The 25,397-nt window shown below is 30.2% G+C and overlaps 1 protein-coding gene across 2 annotated transcripts in view; it reads left to right on the forward strand.

Annotated features, from left to right (window-relative positions):
* Positions 1-25,397, forward strand: part of LOC147078577 (protein dachsous-like) — a 470,273-nt gene that overhangs the window by 294,208 nt on the left and 150,668 nt on the right. The window contains exon 3 of one of the 2 annotated variants that reach the window (XM_085960237.1): positions 19,433-19,688. The exons of the other annotated variant lie outside the window; for it this stretch is intronic. Within the exon in view, the coding sequence (XP_085816363.1) occupies positions 19,433-19,486 (54 nt within the window). The 3' untranslated portion in view covers positions 19,487-19,688. Of the gene's footprint in view, positions 1-19,432; positions 19,689-25,397 lie in introns of those variants that run through there. 2 annotated transcript variants of the gene reach the window in all.

Genomic DNA, 25,397 nt, shown 5'->3' on the forward strand with positions numbered 1-25,397 from the left:
ACACAGGTACTGTACTTTACTGATTTGGGGTACAATATTTGCTAGATTTATTAACAATAATCATCTTTGAAGGGGTGCAGATAAAATACAGTCTTAAGATCATCGATATGAGATGAACTCGTCAGAATTTTAACCATATGTGTTAGAGGTATGGTGACAGACTGGTTTGCAGCATAACTGGCAAAAGATGAAGAAAGAAAACACCCGCATGGTGGATTAATTAAATCAAGAATGCGACACAATCAACCTGATCAGCTGAATCAATATACAATTGGAGAAGAATTGTGAACGAAGTAGGAACAGTTCGTAAAGACCACGATCGTCAGCAATGAGGCAACAATTAAGAAAAAAGATGCTTTAAATCTTTGGTTTTAAGAAAATGTATTAGGATGTATGTAAGTTAAAAATTATGTAAATAAAAAAGCTTCAATACTACCAAACTGATTATATTACATTTTCATTGTGGTACTTCTTCAAAATTTCGATATACCAACTCAAGGTCAACCTTTGAGATGAGTTGAGGACTAACTGAAGGACTAGATTTATGCCGATTTCTATTAAATATATGGTTGCACATGACCTTTATTCATGATTGTTATCTTATCTAGTTATTTGTCAACTTGCAGTTTTTCCAACATGCATTTTCGGCTTTTGTATTTTAAATTAAAGTAGGTATTAAATAAATAGCATTGTGATCGATGTGCGTGGGCGCGAATCTCGAGAGACGCAGGTTTGATTCCTGCTGGGTGTCGTATTTCTTCAAAATAGTTTTTTTCTATTGGTTATATATTCTCTCAGAAGTGTTTTCAAAATTATGTATCTACAAGATTAAAATGTTTTACACTCTTTTATTCAAGATATTTATTTAGATTTTTACGGCACGCTTCAAAATGATAACTTAATTTGTTTGCCGATACATATAAATATAATATTGTTGAGTTCAAATACCTTACGATATTATTTATTTGTAATGTTGTCTGGAACTGACTGAGTTTTTTTGCCTTCAATTTAAGATTATTCATAGTATCGAATATACATTAGCAATGTAACGTGATTCATAAAAATTTTATTAGGCATCATTATAAACATAATTGTACAGCAAATACCAAATTCGTAGAGCTTTAAAATAATACTTGTACCAATAATTGCACCCGTGAGTATTTCAATCGTTAGGTTTTTTTTATTGCGCTGTACAATAAAAATATAAAACAAAAAAAAAACTATTAAATGTCTGTGTTTGTATGAATGTTCGATAGATCAATGACATTTTTATACTTTGTTGAAAGCACGAATTACGAAATCACATTGTTAATAAATTTGTTAAATAAACAAAATTTGTTTCGACATTGGCGTGTTGGGAGAACAATGTTCTTACCTGTTCCGTGTTACCATATTTTTTCTTGTGTATTTGGACCTCAGAAAAACAAGAGTCATCGGTTAACAAAGGTCTCTGATATGAGGAGTCATTATAAGCATATATTTTTTGAAAGCGCCTTTTAGATCCGACGGGCGGATTCTGCAGCGATAATAAAATAAATTGGGTTCGAGCTGGAATTTGACAAATTACTGAAAAAAACACACGTTCCTATTTTTATATACTTGGTCGGTCTACCCTTTTGTCTACTGCCGCTGTTTGATTCTTTGGTTGAATTACTTTTTAATAATTTACTGAAATATTACATACAATACAGTCTTCACATTATTATCTATGGTCAATATTATAAAATGTATATTGTAGCGCCCATATCGTTTTGGAAAATAGCTACGTTATTCATATATATTAACTATTAGTGCCGATGAGTGGAGGTTGGCTGTTAAGATTCGACATAAATAATTCACACTAAACTTTGTCGGTCATACTTATTTGTTTTCATTGAACTAATAATCCAATTTCCAGATGGTGCTGGCTTATTTTTAATATTCAATTAATCCCTGCCTAAGCTAAACCATAATAGTTCAGGTATGCTATGAGGGAGCCGACAAAAATAGTGCACACTTTTTCAGTCATACTTATTTGTTTTCGTTGGATTAAGAATACAATATAATATTACAAATGATGTTGGTTAGTTATTCAAAATTAATTAAGTCCTGCTTATACCAGATCATAACCGATAAAAACTATTTTTCTTATCTATGAAATATCTAAAATGGTGTATGGTTTAATGACATGATTTTAGATATTTTTTAGATAAACGAATATTTTTTCACTACACTTGCTTTTAGGTTATGCAGGGCTTAAACAAAACAACAAATACTTTTTACACATTGTAGTCTTAGTTCAATGAAAACAAATACGTTTGACTGACAAAGTTTAGTGTGCACTACTCATGTTGGAACTTAAGAGTCTGCCTCCATCTTTCACCACTGTTATCCATAGTTAAAGTCATACACTGTTCGGTTCATGAAACCCTCAAAATTATCGCAAGTGGAAAAATTAATTTGACCATCTGATCCAGATAGGTCATATAAAAAATCTAACATACGTACTTATTTTTATAAAATATACATAAAATTAGATAACTATGTAATATTTTCGGAAAATTATTGAGCGATCCGGTTCGTAAGTACCTAATGATGAAAAGTTTAGTATTATTATAAATCGACTTATAATTATTATAACTTTTGTGTTTTATAAATAGGATGTTTGGAAACATTTACATTATTATTCAGTATGAATCTTGCCGGCCTTCGAAGATTTTTTTCTAAGAAATGGTTGTTACCTATTCGCTGGCCCAATTAGATACATACTGTTTAGTATATGTACAAATGTTAAAAAAACAGAATACAAATTTGGTAAACGTAGGATTTGAACCCGCATACCACAGCGTTAATTTTGCCTTACATACTTTGAAAACACCTCAGAGAAATATATAACTGTTAAAAAAAAAAATACAACACTCAGCAGGGTTCGAAATCGTAACCAATTAAGCAATGTGTGTCCTATCTAATTACGACGAAATTAACTAGCAGTTTTTTACACCTCGAAATAGTGGCCACTCATGAAAGTAGATGCTAGTCTTCAAAGTATAATAATATTTCAAAATATTATTTACGTCACATATAAAACTAATATACCTAAACACATTAACAATGATGATAAAAAAACTTACAAAAATAACTTTTTGTCCTGAAAATATTGTCATATTTTATTCGGCGGTTCTCAGAACATAATTTTGTTCGTGATATTTGAAATAAACCGCAAAAAGAGATATGCAATTATATATAAAAAAAATAATTATGGTCTTACTCAGGAAACTCCGCGCTAAACAATTTTATAACGACGAAATATTTATTTAATACTGTGTCATTAGGTTTAATACTATTTTGCCTTCCACGTATTTCAATTCCCTCAGCTTGCCTATCTACCTATCTATCCATCGTACATAATAAGAAACATTTTTTTAAAATCTTTTAAACCGATTTACATTTTCATTTATTTTGAGTGCTTCTGTTTGAATATAATATTATTAATGTTAAAATAACAACTGATTATACTTTACATTCTAATTTTATATTGTATTTAAGTATTCAATTAAAAACAGATTAATATTTAAATTAATTCTTGCAACTATCAAAAAAAATACATCATGCTGATTTATATAAATAGTAAACAGTATTTAATTAGAATATTTAATAATAGATTACACTTTCCGACTATTAATAATTGTGACAATAGAAATAGATGAGTAAATAATATTATATTATGATTGTTTTTATGCCAAAATTTATAATATATACTGTAAAAATATATATTATGTTCAACATTCCTGATACTTGTATCACTTAAAAATGAACTGTCGAGTAATTTATTGCTTTTGATTTTTCTACTTCTATTCTAGTTGGTTATGTGTACTTTCTATATATGCTATATATACGTTTGATTCATGAAGAGAGGTGAACGATGCTACATATATTTATATTAAAAAAAATACAGGTGTTATTCCTCATTTTCATACCATACATCATATGTGGCGTGCATACAAGAATTATGCGTACTTTAAACAGGAACATATTTCAAGGATTTTTGTAAGAAAACCATCTAGAATCTAGAAAAAGATTCAACATCTTTAGCCTAGCTACTATACGTTTGTAATATATGTATTACAAAAAGTCAAATCTTTATTCTATACCATATGTCCGCGATACAAATTTTGTTTTCCAACTACTGGCATAATGCAAAGACTAATTTTCTTCTTCACTAGAATGTACATCGCCATCTAATTCCACCACTTTCCATAATCTTCCCAGTCGACTGGAAATACAGGTGTCCTTTGAGTTTATATAGACACTTTGAATGTTGAACATTCATAACTTGAAAATACCTCAGATATATACCCACTAGAAAAAAATATATTTGAAAAAAATACAAAACTCGATGGGATTTGAACCCGTATAACCATTAGTGTCGCGTCAATCTGTGCAATCTGTACTATGGATTTACCGGGCGTCGGTTAGTAATTAAGGTAATTAATATTCCTTGATTTAATTCACAAAAATCGATAGACAATAATAACGCAATTTGATAAGCATTTCATGTATAACATACTAGTTTAAATTGTCGTTATTACATAGAGAAGGCTCGTAGCATAATTGGTTAATGCCCGGATTGGCGCTACACCAATGCTTATACGGGTTCAAATCCTATCGAGTTTCGTATTTTTTTCAAATATAATTTTATCTAGTGAGTATAGATCTGAGATATTTTCAAGTCATGTATGTTCAATATAACATGGAATGTTACATTCTCAAAATCTTGTGAATTATTTATTTGAATATAAGAAATGGTTTATTAAAAACTTTGAATATTGTTTGATAACGAGATTCTTGTAATTTAAGTATTTTTTTTTTTTAATATTTAATATTTAATTAAAATACTGTGTTAACTTCTCGTGAACTCCGTTTTATATTATGACTATTGCGTGTATACGTAGAGCGAGCGACATTGCACTGCTATGCCTTCACACGGCGTGGGAGACGCCATTTTTATGAATAATAAGATAATAATTTATCTCTCACGTATTCAGTTGTCTAATAAAATGCAATAAAAGCAAATATTAAAAGTGAAAGGGTGTGAAAATTTGTCATGTTAACATCGCCTAAATGGGTGTGAAGTTGACAGATGGATCCGAATTTTTCTTATGTCATCGGATTGGCTCCGCAATATTATTATATAAATCAGAAGTCAATGTAAAGATTTTTTTGCGAGATGAATATAAAAAATAACTGTACAACAGAGTCAGAAAGCTTTCTGTTTGTTTTGACTGAAATTAAGTTAAGTACAGATTCTATCTTTTAAGATAATTCACAGGGTTACATATAAGTTGTACGTATGCAGTTCATCGTGGGACACTTATTCGTGCGCCGTAGTACGTTAAACATGAGTTCGTATAACATTTTATCAAATGACGAGTTCTTCGTTGAACATTTCACCGTGGAATACAAACAGGAATACATAGTTTGCAAACAGTACTGTTCCAATTAGATTAACCCTAACCTTACCTAACCTAGTAAAGATATCCTCACATGTTGTAGCATACGTACAAATATACTCCACGGTGAAATGTTCAACGAAGAACTCGTCATTTGATTAAATGATACACGAACTCGTGTTTCACGTACTGCGGCGCACGATTAAGTGTCCTGCGGTGAACTGTTTACATAAAAATTTCCGGATAAGAATTCACAGATCTTTCAGAAAAATTGTGACATGTTAATCGCTCTTAAAGACGACAATGTCTTTTAAATGTCCTATATCTAATATTTTCAGCAATCTTTATATTTCGCCATCTTCATAATTGAAGAAATTGAGAAACCCGTAGTATCCTTCATCCAGTTAGTTAGTGTTAGACCAACTTTTCTTCCTTTTCTTTTTTTGTGTCAACAACTTCCAATGTGACTTTTCAAATTAATGTTTTTCCTTCTGGCTATGTCGTCAAAGAACTGCAGAAATATCTGGATACATATTTAAAAGAGCCAGTGCTTCACGTTTATTTTTTCAGAATATACATATCATTTGTTATCTTTTCTCTCCATGTAACCCGTATCATACCCCCTAATATCAAGCTATCAATATCAAAGACTCGATTTTCTGTATGTATTTGGATCTATTACCTGTTTGTTTGTGACGCTCTTTTATTACCAATATTAAAACCTTCATTCCGTATTACCACTATTGACAATCTAATATAACTTTAATTCATTATTAAATACAAAATCTATAATCTAGCAAAAGTAGCCCGCACGTTTTGAAGCTAATCGTATATACCGTTGTTTCAATTGTATTACTGTACTCAATGAAATGTTACACGGCTCACTTATTGAAAACAATAATAAATATTTGCCGGTTGTTGCCTATTCTGAATCTAATCATTTTTTCTTGCTCGCACTGTATTTTTATTTCTAAAGACGACCAATAACGTTGCTTTATAATTTATATTAAAACTATCCAATAGTCACGAAATGATAAATGGTATACCGCTGATGCAAAAGTATAAATGTAAGAATTTACGCAGTCGCTATAACGTTTTAACTAACCAATTTTGGTGTAATAAATCAAAGTTAAACGTCATATTTATTTATTGTCAGTTCTGTGCTAAGATTGTAAGGATTTCTTTTTCGAGTGCAAGAATAGAGCTTTAAAAGTAATATTTTTAATGTACTATAAACCACTTCGATCAAACTAAAATAAACGATTGCAACATAAATACACATTACCTGCGTAGTTTTCACTGGTATTTCTACTAAATTTTACTGAAGATATTCGTAAAACCATTCCATTAATGAATATGTTATAAGTAATATCCATAATATATGTTTTTCTTCTAAGTAGTTGTAAGGTAGTAGATATTTTTTTAAATATTTTGGCTCTAATCAGTTCCGGTGTGTCTACAATAATGTATGATTGATTTTCTCTTCTAAGTCATTATATATAGATACTATTGTAGATATAGATACTATAGTATATAGTATACTGCCATACACCATCAGAATGTCATTTTACATATTAGGTCAAAATATCTATAAAATTCTTCATAAAAATTACCCTTATTCTAATAAACTAACTTAAGCTGGCGTTCCAGTCCGGTCAGTAGACCATTACACAGCCATTCTACAGAAAGAATCTCTATTCCGAGCTTTCTCTCTCATTCGGGCAGTTATACTCAGCTTATCTCCTACGAGGGCGGCCCAGAGACCGAGTGCGGAGTATCTAATGGGGTTCCTTTATAAACCTTATCTATATAATAAAGATGTAATATATTTTAGTTTCCTACCATCAACTATATTTACAATAAAATTTAGTAACCACATTAGTAGAATGTAGTGACAATGCTGTACATTTATAAACGCATATTTTAAACAATGACCTGTATAAGTATTGTTCACAAAAAAATAATGAAATTGTAAAAACACACCCTGGCAGGTCCAGTGGTCTATGAGCAGGGCTTTTCATGCTGTTAATTTTATTTGTAATATGCTGTATCTAACTTATACGCCCATGAATCTTACAAAATTATTATTTTTGGATAGGTACAATTTTGAAAAAATATAACTGTTATCATTTTGTCTTTAATAAGTCCCGGTTTAAATTTCACAATAAAAATAATATTGTCTTTATGATATTTCTGCAGAATTTTGTGGGTACATTACACGGCGATAAAGATTATTTTATTTCTCGGTCTCTGTGTTTTGCAAGGCACCAACCGCAAAAGGGAATATTGAAGAGATCGCAATAAAATCACAGTACTGCAACAGCAGAAACTTTGTTATAGTTTTTTTTTTACAAATCTTTTGATGAAGTATCATTTAATTTTGTATCTAATATTTCATTAATATACTATCATAATATAACGGTTATTTACAATTAATTATTAATTACCATCCATATTGACTGAAAACTGTGCTAAACGGAAATGGTCTTTTATTATTATTAACTATAGTAGTGTAAATTCTAATATATTATATTCTTATTTATAAAATAAGCTCGTCTCTTTCTGTAAGTAAAATGCTACATAAAATCTGAATAAGATAGGTCGTATCTAAACTTGATACCTAATAGTGTGACAGCCAAAATACGGTTAAACTAAAAACCTAATTTGCTGAGTTTATTAGAATCAATAATGCTGGTTATAAGAACAAATCAGACGACTCTATATTATAATATCCTATAACTATATGACAATAATCACAAAAGATTTTTTCAAATTTAGTGGATTACATCATTATTGCTTAATTTTTATAAACGTTAAATTAGGTACCTAATCAATATTGTTGCCAGTCACTTTTTATAGTGATGTTTTCAATTGGAGTGAAGATGTAACAATAGTTGTTTTGGGTGCGATATCATACATTGAGCTGGTATCTCGCAAGCTGCACGTATCTTTCTCAGTTACCGACTCCTCGGAACCGCAAAAACGCATCAAAAAATATTTTTTCCAACCGCCTCAAAACAACTTCTTTGACATGCAAGCTAAGATTTTTTACCACGATTTTTTCCGCACACCAATTACATGTATTAGAGAAGTTAATAAGGCTGAGATCATTCGAATATATAAAAGTTTATGTCCGAATCAAAATCACTGTTATTTGATGATTGTTTTTGATGTGGTCTTTTTTCTGGAAGGAAATTATCATTCGAAATATTTTTGGTAACCTACAAATGTCATTGCGAACAAAAAGCCTAGACTCCGACATTGTAAACAAACTAATACGATTGTATCAAATAATAATTGTTTTTAAACCCCCTCACAGTTTCTTTAAAATCTATTCATATTATTATATAAAATTCTTCTTTTTGAAAATACATAATTTTGAAATACTTGAGAATACGGTTCATGCGAATTAAATTAAATATATACATGCTCTCAGGTATTAAAATCTTCGTCATGGTAGAGTGGCTGGCTTTATAATTAAACAGAGGTATTTATTAGGTATGTATATATTATATTTAATTCTGATTAATAGGCAAGCCAATAGCATACTGGAACAGTCACCCGAGTCTAGTGAAATAATAATAGTAGGTATATAATAATATATTTATTTGTTATTGTTTTTGTGTTAATGTTTTGATTATGTAGCTAATATTTGAAAATTATTTCAACCGCATTTAGCATTACGCATAACCGAAAGCTTAGCAACATTTACGAGCTTTTTATACGCAAGCGGTCAATGTGTGTGATTGTGATTGCACGAATAATTATTAAGGAAAACGTCTGTTGTAATTCTGGCCTATTCGTAAATGAGTGGCACCTTCAGCCCTGGGGTGGAGTATTGAAATTCACCAAGCATTTTTTACATAATATGTATAACATTTTATTTGTCAAATATTTTAATAGACCATTTACCATTTCATTATAATATATTATATGTTTCCATCTCTCATTATGATTTTGTTTTATCAAAACTTTGACGTGATACCTGCAGCGCGTAGATCTCTTTTGTAGCACTGTTACAGAGTACAGAATATCGCACGCTCTGGCAACACGTCATGTCCAAGTCACGTGCAGGGCCCGTTTGTGATTACATGATTGACGTTTCAACTCACGAACTCGAGTGTTTTTAACGCGGCCAAACTAGTAGCGTCAATGTATAAAAATATAATCTAAGGCCTCATAGTTTGATAAATGAATCCGAATGATTTAATTGTTTCACTGTAGTTTTAAGTTAAGCAATGATAATTCATTAGTTTAATAGATTATTTCAAGCCTTATCAACTGAACATATCAACATGATAGCTGTAGAACCTTACTTAAGATTATTTTGAGTTTGCGTTAAACTTTAATTGGTTATTAGAAATACAGCAATAGTAAAGTTTTTCAGGAGTTTTTATTCCTTGATCATTTACACTATATAAAATTATCATAATTTCTTAGCTATAAGTTGCACCCTTTATGTTTTCTCATTCGTATAACGTTTACTATAGAATAAACCAGTAAATTTTTTTTTAAAACAGTTTTATTGTGTATATTGCAAAGCTCAAATCTGGCTGATTATTTTAGATGTATTTAAATGGACATCTACTTGACTCCACCCCAAGCAACAATGTGTCGATCGCATGACACGTTGCAATAAAATCTCTTGCTGAATGAATCCGCGAAATAGTTGACCACCACTCTGCCACTGGCTGTTTTCTGTTTTGATGAACCACGAACAACTAACATCCATCTGGGAGGATATGGAATTAGAAACAGGGCCGGCGCTGATATCATATTATTTCGATATATTTTTTAATTTTTTATTATCGATATCATAATTTTTTTTTCCTTAGATAACTTCAGACATATTCCAACACAAATATTTCTGTCGTTCATTAGTATTTAGTATAAAAATACCATTATATCTAATCTTTGTTATTTAGTAGACATAACGTACAATATTCAACCATTTCAAAATTGTTATAAAGTATCTTTTAAATTCATAATAAGTATAATAATTATTATACCTACCTATATAATATGACTAGGAATTTGAATATGTTTCTTCATTTATGTCGTTGAAAAATATTGGGATTTGAAAAAAAAATCCAAAAAAAATATAGGATGTTGGTAACAATATTTTTTTTCTTTTTAAACAGTTTAATTTTGTGACCATACTGAATATAGATTTGTTATAAATAAAATGGATTTCAATTTAAGCATATATATATATTTATTTTTTATAAAAATCAATGTTTTTTAAAATACCTCAATATAAAAATCATTATAACCATGAATTAGTCAAAAATCTTTTCCATACATTAGAGAAAATTAATAGGTAATAATAAGATTCGACCCTTTTACAGATTACATGTTTTTTTTAATTGTGAGTTTATCTTTGACTGTAATAAAAAAATATTTTTCTTTTTAATGTTTTTAGTTGCCTTTAAAATGTAAATTATCAAAAAAAATACGCTCCAAATTTTTCTGCTAGATAGCTCTGGTAGGTAAAGTATTCAAATTTAGAATGAACTTATGAAAGACGAAAATAGAAGCCTGCACGCGGCCCTGATTAGAAACCACCAAACGCAAACCCTTCAACACAACGGCAGCTGAAATTGCCCGACAAGGCATATTACCATTATTAGCCGTCGGCCCTCTTGCCCTTCCCTTCCTCCGCAACCACTGACCATCCTGCCAGAACTCTCGTCTTCCTCCGTCCAAAAGGGCATACTTGCCGAAATCAAGGATAGCATTAAAAACTTTATTGTCCTACTGCCTGCTGTAGAAATTGAAGAAATTTCATATTTTATTGGTCTTCTTCCACGGTCCATCAGCTGGTATATTTTATATTACCGACGTACATTGCTATAGTTTATTGCTAGTAGTATAATAGTATTGGCAATACATGTCTTAAGAAAAATTGTACAAGTCGAATTATAATACCAATGAAACAAACAGATAGTCATTATTATCACAGGTAAATTTTAAATATACGTTAGAAGACATCCCAGAGAAATATTATTATAACCACTAGAAAAATCTTTTTGAAAAAAAAACGACTAATAATTAACTAGTGTTTTTACAATATTCTCTCTTAAGCCCTTTTTAAATTGTGTTATTATTTGGCAGTCGGCTTTTGTATTTTAATAATTACTATTATTTTAAGATATTTGATGTTAAGGGGAAGGCTTTTCCTATCACAGGCACCTAGTGAAAAAATACGAAGCTTGCAATTTGAGACATTTTTTTTAATAATTTATAATTTCATTTGTAGTAAAGGATTTCAAGTTAAACACATTTACATTTTTTATAAAAATCGATGTTTTTTTTTTTAAATAAATATAAAAAATATTAAAACTATGAATTAGTCAAAATATGTAAGTATGAAAAAAAATTTAAAACTTAAACTAAATTTTAATATTAAATATGAGCATAAAATATAATGTAATAATAACGTAACTGAGTACGTAAATATGTAACAAATTCACATTTTTTTACAATTAAGTATATCTTTGACTCAAAATTAAAAATATTTGTCTTTTTAATGTTTTCAGATACATATGTATTAATTACTATAGTTGAAATTGTAAATTATCAAAAAAATGTCCCAAATTGCAAGCTTTGTATTTTTCCGCTAGGTGCCTCTGCTAGGTAGAAGCCTCCCCCTTAAACCTGTATTTTAAGTAGATGCCAAAACTATGAATTTGCATTTATGGTCCTTTTGCAGTCGGTGGGCGAGTATTGATTTTCGGAAATTGCTTAAATTATTATCAAAATTATTTCATAGTAATTTTGTATATATACAATACATCTGTTCATATAACTTAATCTAAAGTTTTTTTTTTAAATAACTACTTACCACGGATATTCATACTAAGATAAGTGACAAAAAAAATGTTTAATAATTTTATTTTGCTTCCCAAACCATCGATTATTTATTATTATATACTTACAATGTTTTATGAAATATTAAATTTTTATTGCGGTTACCGCTGCATTGGTAGACCGAGGCGGCCAGTCGTGAAATTAGGCGGACGATCCGCGTGATTACACAGCGCTATCTTACAGCGGTGAAGCACGCATTACCAACACTACGACCAGGTCTTGACTCCGACCATGGATAACAAGGAACTATTCTATCAGTTTTCTATTTAATAGTACATAAATACCATCGAATAATAAGATATTATAATGATAATTGCCGGGTAAAGCTTCTCGACGGTACAAAACACAGGAAGATTTTCTTTGACGCAGATAACGCAAACGATTCATGTACGTATTTAAAAGGAGTCTCGAAACAGTTCAAACCAGTATAAAATTACTAAATTATACTAAAATCTTCAAAAGATGTGTATTTCTTACAAATTGAGTATAAAACATTGCTCAAAGCTTAACTCAAACAGAACAAGTAATTAATTTTCTCAATAATAATTAATTTTGATTTAAGGATGCCATTTCTGGTGTTTATTGTATTTTTTATCGTGGAAGGTCTCAAAATCTGTCAGTGCGTAGGCTCTTTATGTCTCTAATCCCGCCACTGACTAAGTGTGGTGGTCAATATTTAATTATCTTTATACTTGATTCCATAATATTGTACAAAAACACTAATAAAACCAGTTGTTATGCGTCTATTACATTGAGCTACTTTACGAGCTGCTTGTTGGCGAATTTACAATCTGCCAGTAAAGTCGCCCAGTGTAGTCATCGAACAAGCTAACAAGCAAATTGTAAACACTCTACCGAGAAAAGTTGGAAGCCGGTCAACTTTACACGCTACACGCCGGCTTGTGGGCTACTGCGTCTGCGCAGTAGAGCGCAGTAGCAACCTCCCGGTAAAAAAAACGAACTACGTTCTGTCAAAATAGTCGCTGCTTGTGGCTTCTCAGCGAATGGAAAGTTTTGTGTGTCATCATCATAATCGCAGTAGCTGAATCGCCCAAGTCCGAGTAGCTCAATGTAATTGACGCTTTACACAATGTATCATACTTCGATGATATTTGCGATTTCTATTGTAATATTATTAAGATTGTCATGTAAACATCTTCCTAATATTTTTTCAATTAATTAGTTGACGACTGGTTATGACAAATATGACATTTTACAATACCATGTTGATGTTTAGCATGTTGCCACATGACATATCGACTGTTTAATCTGCAAATCGGCTAATTCCATTTTGACAAATTGTTCAGGATGGAGGAAAAACCTAATAATTTAACTATCGAGCGGTATTTAACAATTCCAAAAATACACTTTTTACAAATTAGCTGCACTGTGTATTAATACACTATTTTAGCACGCTTTTATAAAGAAAATGTATATAAAGAGCGGAGTTGTTCCATTTACGATATTGAAAATTTGGCACCTGCAGTTGACTGTTCTATATGAAGAACGATAACGCATAATATATTTATAGATTTAGGAGTTTGAAATTTTGTGGGAGCATAGAAAGTATGCTTCATAACAAAATGCCATCAAAATCTCATTTTCGGTCAAAGGTGTAGTTAACTGGTTTGCAAATTAAGCAGTCGATATTCTATGGGCCTGAGTAGGCCACATATGTGCTCCAGATGAGAAATACACGAGTGCTACCACAAAGATAGATAAACGATTATAGTAACGCCACCACTGCTTAAAGAAACTTTATAAGTCTCATAAAGAAAATAAATAAAGTTTATTAAAGTTTGGCTATAATCAGTTCTCTCTAAAATATGTTTCTCTGATAATTAATATACAACTTTAAAGTCATTATACCTATTTTACCACGTTTTTATTAGCTCGTATTCTTGTTTGTCCACTAATTGTTTTTTCTTGTTTGTTCAATTCAAATCTTTTTATATAACTAACTTCCCGACTAGCTACACATTTGAAACTTTTAGAATATATCATAACGCGATGACAATGCATTCTTTTAATACTTTTAGCCATCTTTAAGCAGAATTGAATTTATTTTCAGTTAATTCTGTTTTGTATGGAAAGTTATTTCGGAAAAAATCCGTAAAAAGTAAAACACTATTATTTACTATTAACATATTAAACACTAAGGGGGTCCTAGCAACTAAATTATTAATATATACGTGCGTTACTATGGAAATCAATATGAAAATGTCAAAATGACATTTCATTATTCTATATTTATTCAGTATTTCTATCAAATACAAAAAAAGTATTTATTAATACATAGAATTGTCAAGTTTATAAGATTTAATAAAAAATTTAAAAACGTGTTATATAAAAAGTTCTTTTTATCTTGTAATTATTTCTATAATATGCATTTATAATAAATTGTTGAATAATGTCCGTATCCCAGAGCCAGTTTGTCTCAAAAGTTTATTAAATGTTTTGAATATTGTAATTTTGCGTTGGAATGGATCATATTTGATTTTCAGATAATCTAAGTACGGTCACCTTACCGTGCTATTTTTCCTTGCTAATATATCATAGATTTAATTTTTGACAGCCTCATTAGCATACGTGTCAAGAAGTCATCGGTTTGTCAGCCCGTTCTTTTGTTGCGACGTTGAGTAACAAATAATATAATAAAAAAATGTTTATAAGAAAAATAAACGTGGTCAGTCATGTGTTAAGTGCGTCACATTTCGTCGGGATAGTCTGCCGAAATTAATAATCATCATTAAAATAATTGTGTATTTATTTATTATGTAATAATGGATAAAATATTATTTTCTGATAAATTCTTTAATAGAGCAATTAGAGTACTATCCATTTTACCTCATGAATTGTCTTTCTATTAATTACAGCGAACAACTTCTTTTCTTCTTCTTTATGGATCACCGATGTATGTGAGCGAAAATTCTGATATTATTTAGATTTACCTATCAAGCAATATTTTTATGGAGAGAGGTACCTACTACCTTCGTTTTTTGATGCCTCCTGGATGCATTTTATCATTGAAGTGCGCGAATGCATTACATAGGTACCTACAATTTTTATTCACAGAGTAATTTCATCATAATATATACCTCTACAAACATTTGTTATTCAAGATAATCGCAGTCACTGACCAGTTTAATCAAAGTGTTAATTATGAGTAGGTACTTATCACTTTAAGGTCAGTCAATTAGGAAACGATTACTTTTGCCTTAGAGATATCTGTACTTAAATCCACTTTATTTCATTAATTTGCATTTCTGCATCCTATCCTGAAGTTATATAGTAACCATAAGCCTGCTCTCACATCTATCTAGCGACAGTCGCACGTAACCTTCGAAACGTATAGATATTTGGATGCGGCGATCGGCAGCCGGTATAAGAATAACCAATTTGTAAGTGTTTGTATGCGTCCTGGTTCGACACGAGTTTTGATGTGAGAGCCGGGTAATGCGTGCATGCCTAAATAACAGAACAAAATAATGTATTCAGTTGTTCAAAAATAAATCTTCGTTTGGGTCTCCTAAGAGTAGTGATTTTAAACGTATTATTCATTTAATTTTACACCTAGATTTATGCCAACTATTTCTCATTAAATATATTTATAATTACTAAGATATTAGATTATCATCAATTAAAATATATCGTTATTTATGAGATACATATTTAAATAATCACACGTAATAAGTATTATCAATATCCAGTTAATTAGTCACTACACTATATTATTTTAACTGCCTATATAGTCTGTACGTAACTGACTTCTTTCGAGCGTAACTATTACAGAATGCATTTTCAAGATTACGTGCACTAAGTATAAAACGTCGCATGCATCATTGTCGCAGGCTGTTGCATTTGAGCAAGCCAGCCTTAAGTCACTTAAGTGCCAACAAGATTGATGCAGTAATATATTTAGCGATCCAGGGAAGTGTTGTCTTAATTAATATCGCCATCAATGTGCTGGCACTGATGGCTAAAACTTCCCTTCCCTTTTTATATTACACCGCATGGCTACTCTAAAAAAACACTCCGGTGTAAAATAAGCTTGCAGCTTTCTTTGTTCAATCATAATAGCTATTTATTACGTATAGTGCACTGTTATTTAGTACGTGATCGGATTAATCAAATTGTGTTACGTTAATTAAATTATCATTTGTAATTTGATTAGTGATAGCTTTAAATCGTATCCAGAAATTTGTACGTAAACAGTTCACCGCAGGACACTTAATCGTGCGCCGCAGTACGTGAAACACTAGTTCGTGTAATATTTAATCAAATGACGAGTTCTTCGTTGAACATTTCACCGTGGAGTATATTTGTACGTTTGCTACAACATGTGAAGATGTCTTTACTAGGTTAGGCTAGGTTAGGGTTAATCCAATTGGAACAGTACTATTTGCAAACTATCGCCGCATTTTGTAAGATACGTATAAATGTATTCCACGGTGAAATGTTCAATGAAGAACTCGTCATTTGATAAAATGTTATACGAACTCATGTTTCACGTACTAATAAGTGTCCCATGATGAACTGCATACGTACAACTTACATGTAACCACTTTAAATAACACATTCCATTTTTCTTTAACTAGAATGAACAGCGTACCCGTGGTTTAAAAAGGGGACAAACCAGACTAATATGATAGAGTTGCCAAAAACAGTTAAATTAAGTTGAGAATCATAAATTAAACAAGAGCCAATCGCAAGATAAATATAATCATCCGGTAGTACCCAAGGGATCCAGCTATAAATTTTTCCAGGCAAAGCATATAATTTTCATGGTATATTGGTGCGTTAAATATTTGTACATATATATAAAATAACGTAAGCTGAATTAAGTTGAATAGATCAAAGATAGGTACATAATATCTGGACAATAATTATTTGGTACCTATACTACACTGCTAAATAAAAAGACAATCCAATAATTCTACATAATATAATAGAAAAGATAGCTTAAAACTTGAGTTCACTAAAACCAAAAACACTGTATTATTACTTAGTAAGGAAATATACTTAGTAATGGAAAAAAGGTATGTATTATATTTTTGAGAAATTTGAGGTAAAGGAAAGCGTTACATAAGTGAATTTAAATATTTTATTATAGGGTCACGAATCTGTTATATGTTATCTAAATAAACTAGGCTCCAAAGTCTACTTAGGCGATTCGGTGTGCTTAGGTGTACGTTATGATTTTTGTAAGGGTAGGTATATTATTTTTATAATGTTACTTATTTCTTTGTTTTTATACCATAATATGTTGAATATGTTGATTTTTTTTTATTTGTAAAGTAAACTATATGTAAATTTTAATTATAATATACCTATCCAATTAAAAAAAACTATACTGTAAGTTAAATCAATTAAATATGTGGAAGTAAGTTAAAAATCTTCTTAACTATTGAGTTTTCACGTCATATAATTTATTTACCTACCTAGTTAATATTTTTAATATAGGAATACATAACATACTTCGAAAATTACATAATAGATTACATAGTCATATTTTTCTTGCATAATTTACCCATATGTGATTATGTTTTCATCGAAGCACCTATTTTATGTCTGTTATTGAAAAAGAAACGATGAATAAAAAGGACGTGCATTAGATTCAAAATAAGTATAGGAAAGGAATTCACGTTGAATTTTAGAACTGGTAGGATACCCCAGGTAATAATAATAAGTGAAGCACATTTACATGGCCAAGTGGGACCTCAGCTCGAATTTTATATGGAGCGCGTGTTTTTTTTTGTTGTTGATGTTGATTATTTTTGTTACTTTTGTTCCACCGGCCCAGACTGGATGTGTGACCACGATGAAATGTGGACCCTATTCTCGCCGGGTCACTACGGATTAAAAAAAATCGTCCATTTTTCATTCACCGCGTTCGAATTATCAATTTCAGATCAGTGTTTTTTTCTTGAGTTTTTATTAACCGTCCCGTTACTGGAGTGTTACATTAGGTTACCCAGCCTATTAAACTGTAAATATTTGTTGTCATCTTCATATTTCGGCTATTCCTAAAAGCAAAACTATAACATCTAATTAAAATGTTATCATTTAAAAAATGGATGGCATTATCCAGTAAATACATATCATTGTTAGATATCCATCAGATTTAATTTACTATTATAAATTATAAATGCACATTGCAAACAGAGCATTCCATTACGAACAAAAGAGATAAATCTAAAAATATATGTGACAAAGAGAGACACACTCAATTGTGCGAAATAGGTATGAAAATTAGGCGTGAGGTCAAGATAGATTTATAAGTTTTAGATTAAGACGGTAATAATGTATTGAAATAATTTTTTTAAAAACAAATTTTTGATCATTTTATAGATAAAACAAATAGCAAATAGTGATGATGGAACCTCATTAAATAATTTATGTCGTCGAAATAGGCGTTTTCCTTTTACCTGTTATAATATTCTCAATCTAGTACGGTAACCCAATGTGACATCACCGCAACGTGCTAAATTTATCAGCATCGTAAAAGGAAGGTTAAAGAGATGTTTTGAATGCACGTCCAACCTGAAAACACGTATATATATATTATGTCTGTCATTTTTTCCTTAATTAATACTTCATACTAATATTTGTTTATTTTTTGGTGTGAATATTATACTAATTTATGACATTATATTATTAAACTCATGCACCCCATATCATTGATTTTAACCCGAGGTAGTATAATATGTAATTTAATTACTTATGTCCTGGAAAGATGTTTGGATTATTCGCAATACTACCAGTATTCATTTAACATAGAAGAAGTCTTAATTTAATACTTACACTTTTAAAATTTTGAATTCATTTATTTACATGAATGAACATTAGATATTACAAGTTTAAAACGTTGACAACATGATATTACGAAATATATTATACGGAAAAAAATCGCGGTGATAAAATTCGCTGCGTGTGAATTGATAAATATTAATCGCAAACAATAAACTCTTATGTGGTAAACACTGCATAATGAGACGATCCTACGAGACCTACTGATTCATTCCATCCCCTTCTTTTTGACATATTATATACCTACAGTCTATGAATATAATACATAGAGTGATTATGTTTAATGTCAACTTTATATTAATGTTTTTTCTTTTCTTTTTCAGGTAACAGATCCACCAATGTCTTCGGTACATATCAGTTTATGTACTTATACATAATTTTAAGCGTTTAGAAAATGACGCAGGTAAGTGATTTTTTTTCTATAGGTAGGCACTATTAATGTATATTATTTATATAATGCAAAACATTTTCACTCAAAATGCATACCTTGTTATTTTATTTCAGTGGGTTATTCTCGTGGAATATTTTTATTAGGGCAGCAATTCTCAACCTTTTCATAAATACGTATCTCCAAAATCGAAATACAAAAAAATCAGCACCACCAACAATAATATATTTTGTAGGCAAATATATGGTCAGGACTGTTATTATATATATATTTTTATTTCATTAAAATATATATATAATATGAGTAGCTTAATATCAAAGTAGGCCAAACGCCATTTACAAAATTTTACAGGAGACTAACAAACATGTGTGAAAAGTGTCCGTTTTTCATATAACATACCAACTTTAAACTCAAAAATCTCAATGAAAACTACCGTTTTTGATACTTTTTGATTTTTTAAAAGAGCATTACTTGCATTTGGCCTACTTTGATATCAAGCTACTCATATAATAATCAATAAACATTGGCAAATATGATTAACAAAATAATTATTGTTAATTACCTATTCAATTTCATTGTCGCCCTTGTTTAGCAGAAATTAGTTTTTTTTATATCGGTCTATTTCTCCACTTTGGGTATATATTATATTATTTGTCTTGATTTATCTATAACGCACAATAATGGATAAGGTGAAAGAGAAAATACAGATAAACGCAATTTCTAAATTTAAAAAATTAGTTGACACAATAATGAAGAAATCCTGTATTATAATCGGGTCGTGAGCAAAAATAAATGATCGTATACACTTGTGGTAGTTTGACAGAAACAGAGACTAAAAATGTTGACAGATGACACTGCTACCTGATAATTGTCTCTAGTTTAAATATAAATTAGGCTCCAAGTCGATTTCCTTATATTTTATTATTTTTTATTATAATAAAGAATTGAAGAAAATCCTGCTACACATAAGTTCATAGGTAGAATAAAATCTCACTAAAATGTATTTCTTTAATTTCTGAATTAACGTTAACATGTTTAGTCGCTTACAGAATTTTTAAATATATATTACCGACTACGAGTTAACTCTCGCGTGCAACTGTTTGAAAACCGTTGAAGTAGGACATTAAAATATATTTCAAATTCGCATGTTATGGTAATATTCGATAGATCATATAATTATTCCACGCGTTTTGTTATCCTCAATAAATACAATACAACAATGAAGTCTTTAACGCCTCCGTTTCATTGACTTCTGTTCTATGTTTACTAATATTGCTGCAATGAATTGTTATTTTTATATTGATCAAACACGCAAGTAGTTTTTTTCTTTGCATTGAAATACATGCATATTGTATTTTATACTATATCACCATAATCAATTGGAGTCTAATCATTAGTACATGAAGACCTTCTCTCCCCTTTTCGAATTGCCTCATCCTTTATTGTCAGTCTGTGAAGTCTTTATATCTGTCAACACAGCGAATTTTTATGGTGGCCTCGTGTAAATGTGCACTTTACAGTATCATTTTGATAGTATTTGCCTATCTTTTTGAGAGATGTATACAGCCTATGGCATGATAGATTGTTACTTATTATTTAGTTTACCATATATAAGTTGCTCGCAGAAGAGAATAACTTTGTAGCGCATTTGGGCGTATGAATAGTATCTCTAAGAGTGAACTCACGTTGTTTCTGAAGCATATACTGTTCAACCAATGTGATCTACTAGTGCTAACGTATGCAAATAAAATATGAATAACAATGTAAGAGTAATCAAAAAATTACGAGTAGCTAGCGTGGTATGAAAAGACCACAAACCAATGGATAAGAGGGCAGATGGTCACAAAGCAGATGCAATAGTAATGGGACGGACAAATTCCGCTATTATGATACTCATGGGGCACTAATCGACCACAAGGATGCCCTAAAACCCTCTGGATAGACGAATTCATATAGTTTGCTGGAAGTATGTACGTGGTAGCAAAGAACTAGGAGAGGCTTTAATCTAGCAGTGAATATACCCCGACTGATAATGATAATTTAGTTTACAAGTGTCATTTATATAAATTAGAATATAATATATAGTAGCGCAACGTGGCATAGAGATAATTTGGCATAACGCGTAAAGATTACAAAGGAAACCAATGGATAAGGAAGCAGACAAGAGTACGCGATGTAATAGACGTCGCTAAGCAGATGAAATGGATATATAGCTCGGCGATTAGACAACCGCTGAATAGACGAACTCATAAAGTATCAAAGAACTAGGGACCGAGAATAGTGGAGGGAGATAGGGGAGGCCTTCATCCAACAATGGATCGACCCCGGCTGATGATAATGATAATATATTATATTGAGCTGACAATGCAATACTAAATACTAAAAAACGAATAGCACCAGGTAATAACGATGGAAATTTTTTTACACATAAAGTGTTGAATGTATAGATTATATTGTTTTGTTGGCACACTCGTATCTACGTATTTACGTTCGTGTAAAGTCATGTCTACTTTTCCACTTTAATGACAAGTGCTTTCACCGTTCGTCGTTAGACTATCGTTAGAATTTTACGTGCGACTTCCTTAACTATTACTTCCACAGTATTATATTTAAAGTATTGTACGAAGAATTTAACGACATGTCAATAATGTTTCTTTCTCGTACCTAAGGCCGTCTAAAGAGTATCGACAATTATTGTCTTTCGGTACGATACCAGCAGCTATTGATATATTTTATCAGTTTCGACTATTTAAATGCTACCCGCTGATTACCACGTATCAGAGTATTTTAAATATTTTATGGATTATTTTCATCGTATTTGTTTTGTTCTAAATAAAACATATAAGTACTTATTAATGTGAAGTAGAAAGTATTTTGTTTTATTATTCTTAGTGCGTTGTTTACCAATAAATAATATATCAAATAAATACACTATTCTGAAGTTAATAAATTGTCAGTTTTTCTGAGTCGATGTGTCAAAAATAATCAACCACTGCAGTATGATCAGTAACACAAACTATTCTTTAATACACAAAGCAATAAATATGTTCGGTAAAATGGGGTGGGATTAAATCAATTGGTTTGCCTAATTAATATTTTTTTTAAATAGTCATCCCTCACGACTATTTAAATTTAGTAGTTACTATTACATATTTTTATATATTGAAAGGCTTTAAAACTGTAATTCGATTCGATACAAATGCCTACCAAGCAATCCTACTCATACCTATCAATGCTTTAGTAGTATTATAGAAAATATAAAGTTAGAAGGTTGGTTCTCGTGCCATGTGATAAACACACAAAAATATAGTGTTATATAACGTTTCAAATCACACATGCGATTTTCCTAAAAAGGGATTAACGTGCTCATAATATATTTCATTTTAAATTCTAGCCTTAAACTTTATTATTACCACGTTTTTTATAGCTCGTATTCTTGTTTGTCTGGTGGTTGTTTATCCAGTACAAATCGTGCAATCAATTTTTAACTAACTTCCCGACTAGCTAGACATTTGAAACTTTTAGAATATATCAGAACACGATGCCAATGCATTCTTTTAATACGTTTAGCCATCTTTAAGTAGAATTGAATTCATTTTCAGTTAATTTTATTTTGCATGAAAAGTTATTTCGGAAGAAATCCGTAATCCAATCCACTATTATTGGTTGCTAAGGTGGTGGTCTTAGCAACTAAATTATTAATATATACGTGCGTTACTATGGAAATCAAAATGACATTTCACTATTCTATATTTGTTTGTTTGTTGCAAAATAGCAAAAAAATGATTTGTTGACAATTGCCTTATTTGTCCTAAGTTATTAATACATAGAATTATCAAGTTTATATTATTATGATTCAACAGAAAATTTAAAAACGTGGTACTTAGATAAAAGTTTTTTTTTATCTTGTAATTATTGTTTAACTAATTACAAATAAAATTACCAGTTTTCTGTGATAATGCATTTTTCTAGTAGAATTAATAATAAGACAGAATGTAGTATTATTTGACGCTCGATAAAGATGCATTGACATTTTCATTGAGTAAAGAAAATTGGCTACACTCTTTACTTTAATGACTGCCCTGTACATGCGTTGACTTTAAAATGCTTTCATTAACAATATTAATATTCGTTGATACTTTGCTTATGGCGTCTTTGTTAAGTAGTGTGTTTAAACCTAATTGCTACTATATTGAATTTTTAGATCATTTTTGTCTGTTAATAGACACTAAAATATTTTATTGAAATATAACTGTTGGATAAAAATATTTAAACACTTTATAAATAAATTATACTTTTTTTAAATATAACGTAGGAATGCTTAATTTAAAGTTATATTTATAACATTGTTCTATATTTTTTAAACATAATACCTATCGTATAATTTGAAAACCTTAAAAATGTTAACCACTTTCAATTCATGGTGAAAATGCATTGTATTTATTAAAATAAAACACAATTTACTATGTGTGCATAAAATAGAACTAAAGTAGTAGACGAACAATTGTATATATTATATTGTAATAAATTCTTTATGACTAGATTCATCAGTAAGTTATTTAATTTATTTGTATTAATCATTCCGTGGCACAGACAAGTTAAAGTTTTGCTATATACGGTAAATATAAAAACGTCTCTATGTAGATGTCGTTACAATTATAACATATTAGATTATTCAAATTAAATTATTTTTACATAATATAGAACGTTACATATTAAGAGTACAAGACGTTCACAATAATATGTCAAGAAAAAATCAAGAAGGAGAATAATATTATTATATATAAATATTACTGTCCAGTATAATAAAATACTGTTTTTAACTGAATATAAAATGTTATACTGAATTAGACAGGTGGGCATGGTTAATTACATACTAATTTACTATCCATAACTAAAACGTGTCAGCCTATAATGTTATGGATCCTGGGTTCGAATTCCTGTATGGACCTTATAGGTTAAGCAAGTACCTAGTTAATATCAATTTCTTGTAAAAAAAAAAAAACAAAAAAAAAATATTTATACAACTTCCACTCTCTGGAGGCCCTTCTGATGTTCTTAGGATCGGATATGGAAAAGGTATATATATCATAAATTATGTACCTACTTTAAAAACTTAATTCATGAAAATGTTATTATTTTATTATTTCACTATAGGTATATACAGGATATAATTCAAATATGGTTCAATGTCCTGAACGTACAGAAATCGTGGCCCAGCATATAATGTGCTCAATAAATAATCATTTGATCTTAATACAAAAATTAAAACAAAAAATGTTTCTTTTTTATAAAGTACCTTTTAAAGCTTTTAATACACGCATCCGCGGGTACTATATTTTCATTTGAGCTTTTTGATATTATTTAATTCTTAGTACCTCCCCCCATTCCCGTTAACCTCCGCCCCTGCCTCACTTCCTCAACATTTGCCAATAATCTGTAATGGGTTTTCACATTGCGTTACGCCCAATACTCTTTCCCTGCTATTCTTTGATAACTCTGATAATCTCTCGCTCGGCAGCGGCGCGGAGTGGAAATTACACATCGTAAAATGTAATATATATTTTGAGAATTTTTAATTTTGATAATATTAAAGTACGCCGTGTCTTATCGCGTGTTGCTTGCTTAATTGTAAATATTTGATACAGCGAACATTAATTTTGCAATATTACATCATGTACTTACATATTTCACTATCAACATTGTTTCTTTTGGGATTGGCCACAGTGATTAGCGATTAATGAAAATTTTGCTTTATATATATTATGTAGTCTTTGATCCATTTATAACGGCAAATTTAATTATTTAAAACTTGGTATAAGATAATATACCATCATGAATCGTTGGGTGTACGAATTTCGAACTAAGCTTATCACAATATAAAAAGTACTGCATGATAT

Source organism: Rhyacophila brunnea, unplaced genomic scaffold (assembly GCF_057557595.1).
Source record: "Rhyacophila brunnea isolate RB1 unplaced genomic scaffold, BYU_Rbru_1.0 scaffold_11, whole genome shotgun sequence".
In the NCBI taxonomy this organism is placed as follows: Eukaryota; Metazoa; Arthropoda; class Insecta; order Trichoptera; family Rhyacophilidae; genus Rhyacophila; species Rhyacophila brunnea.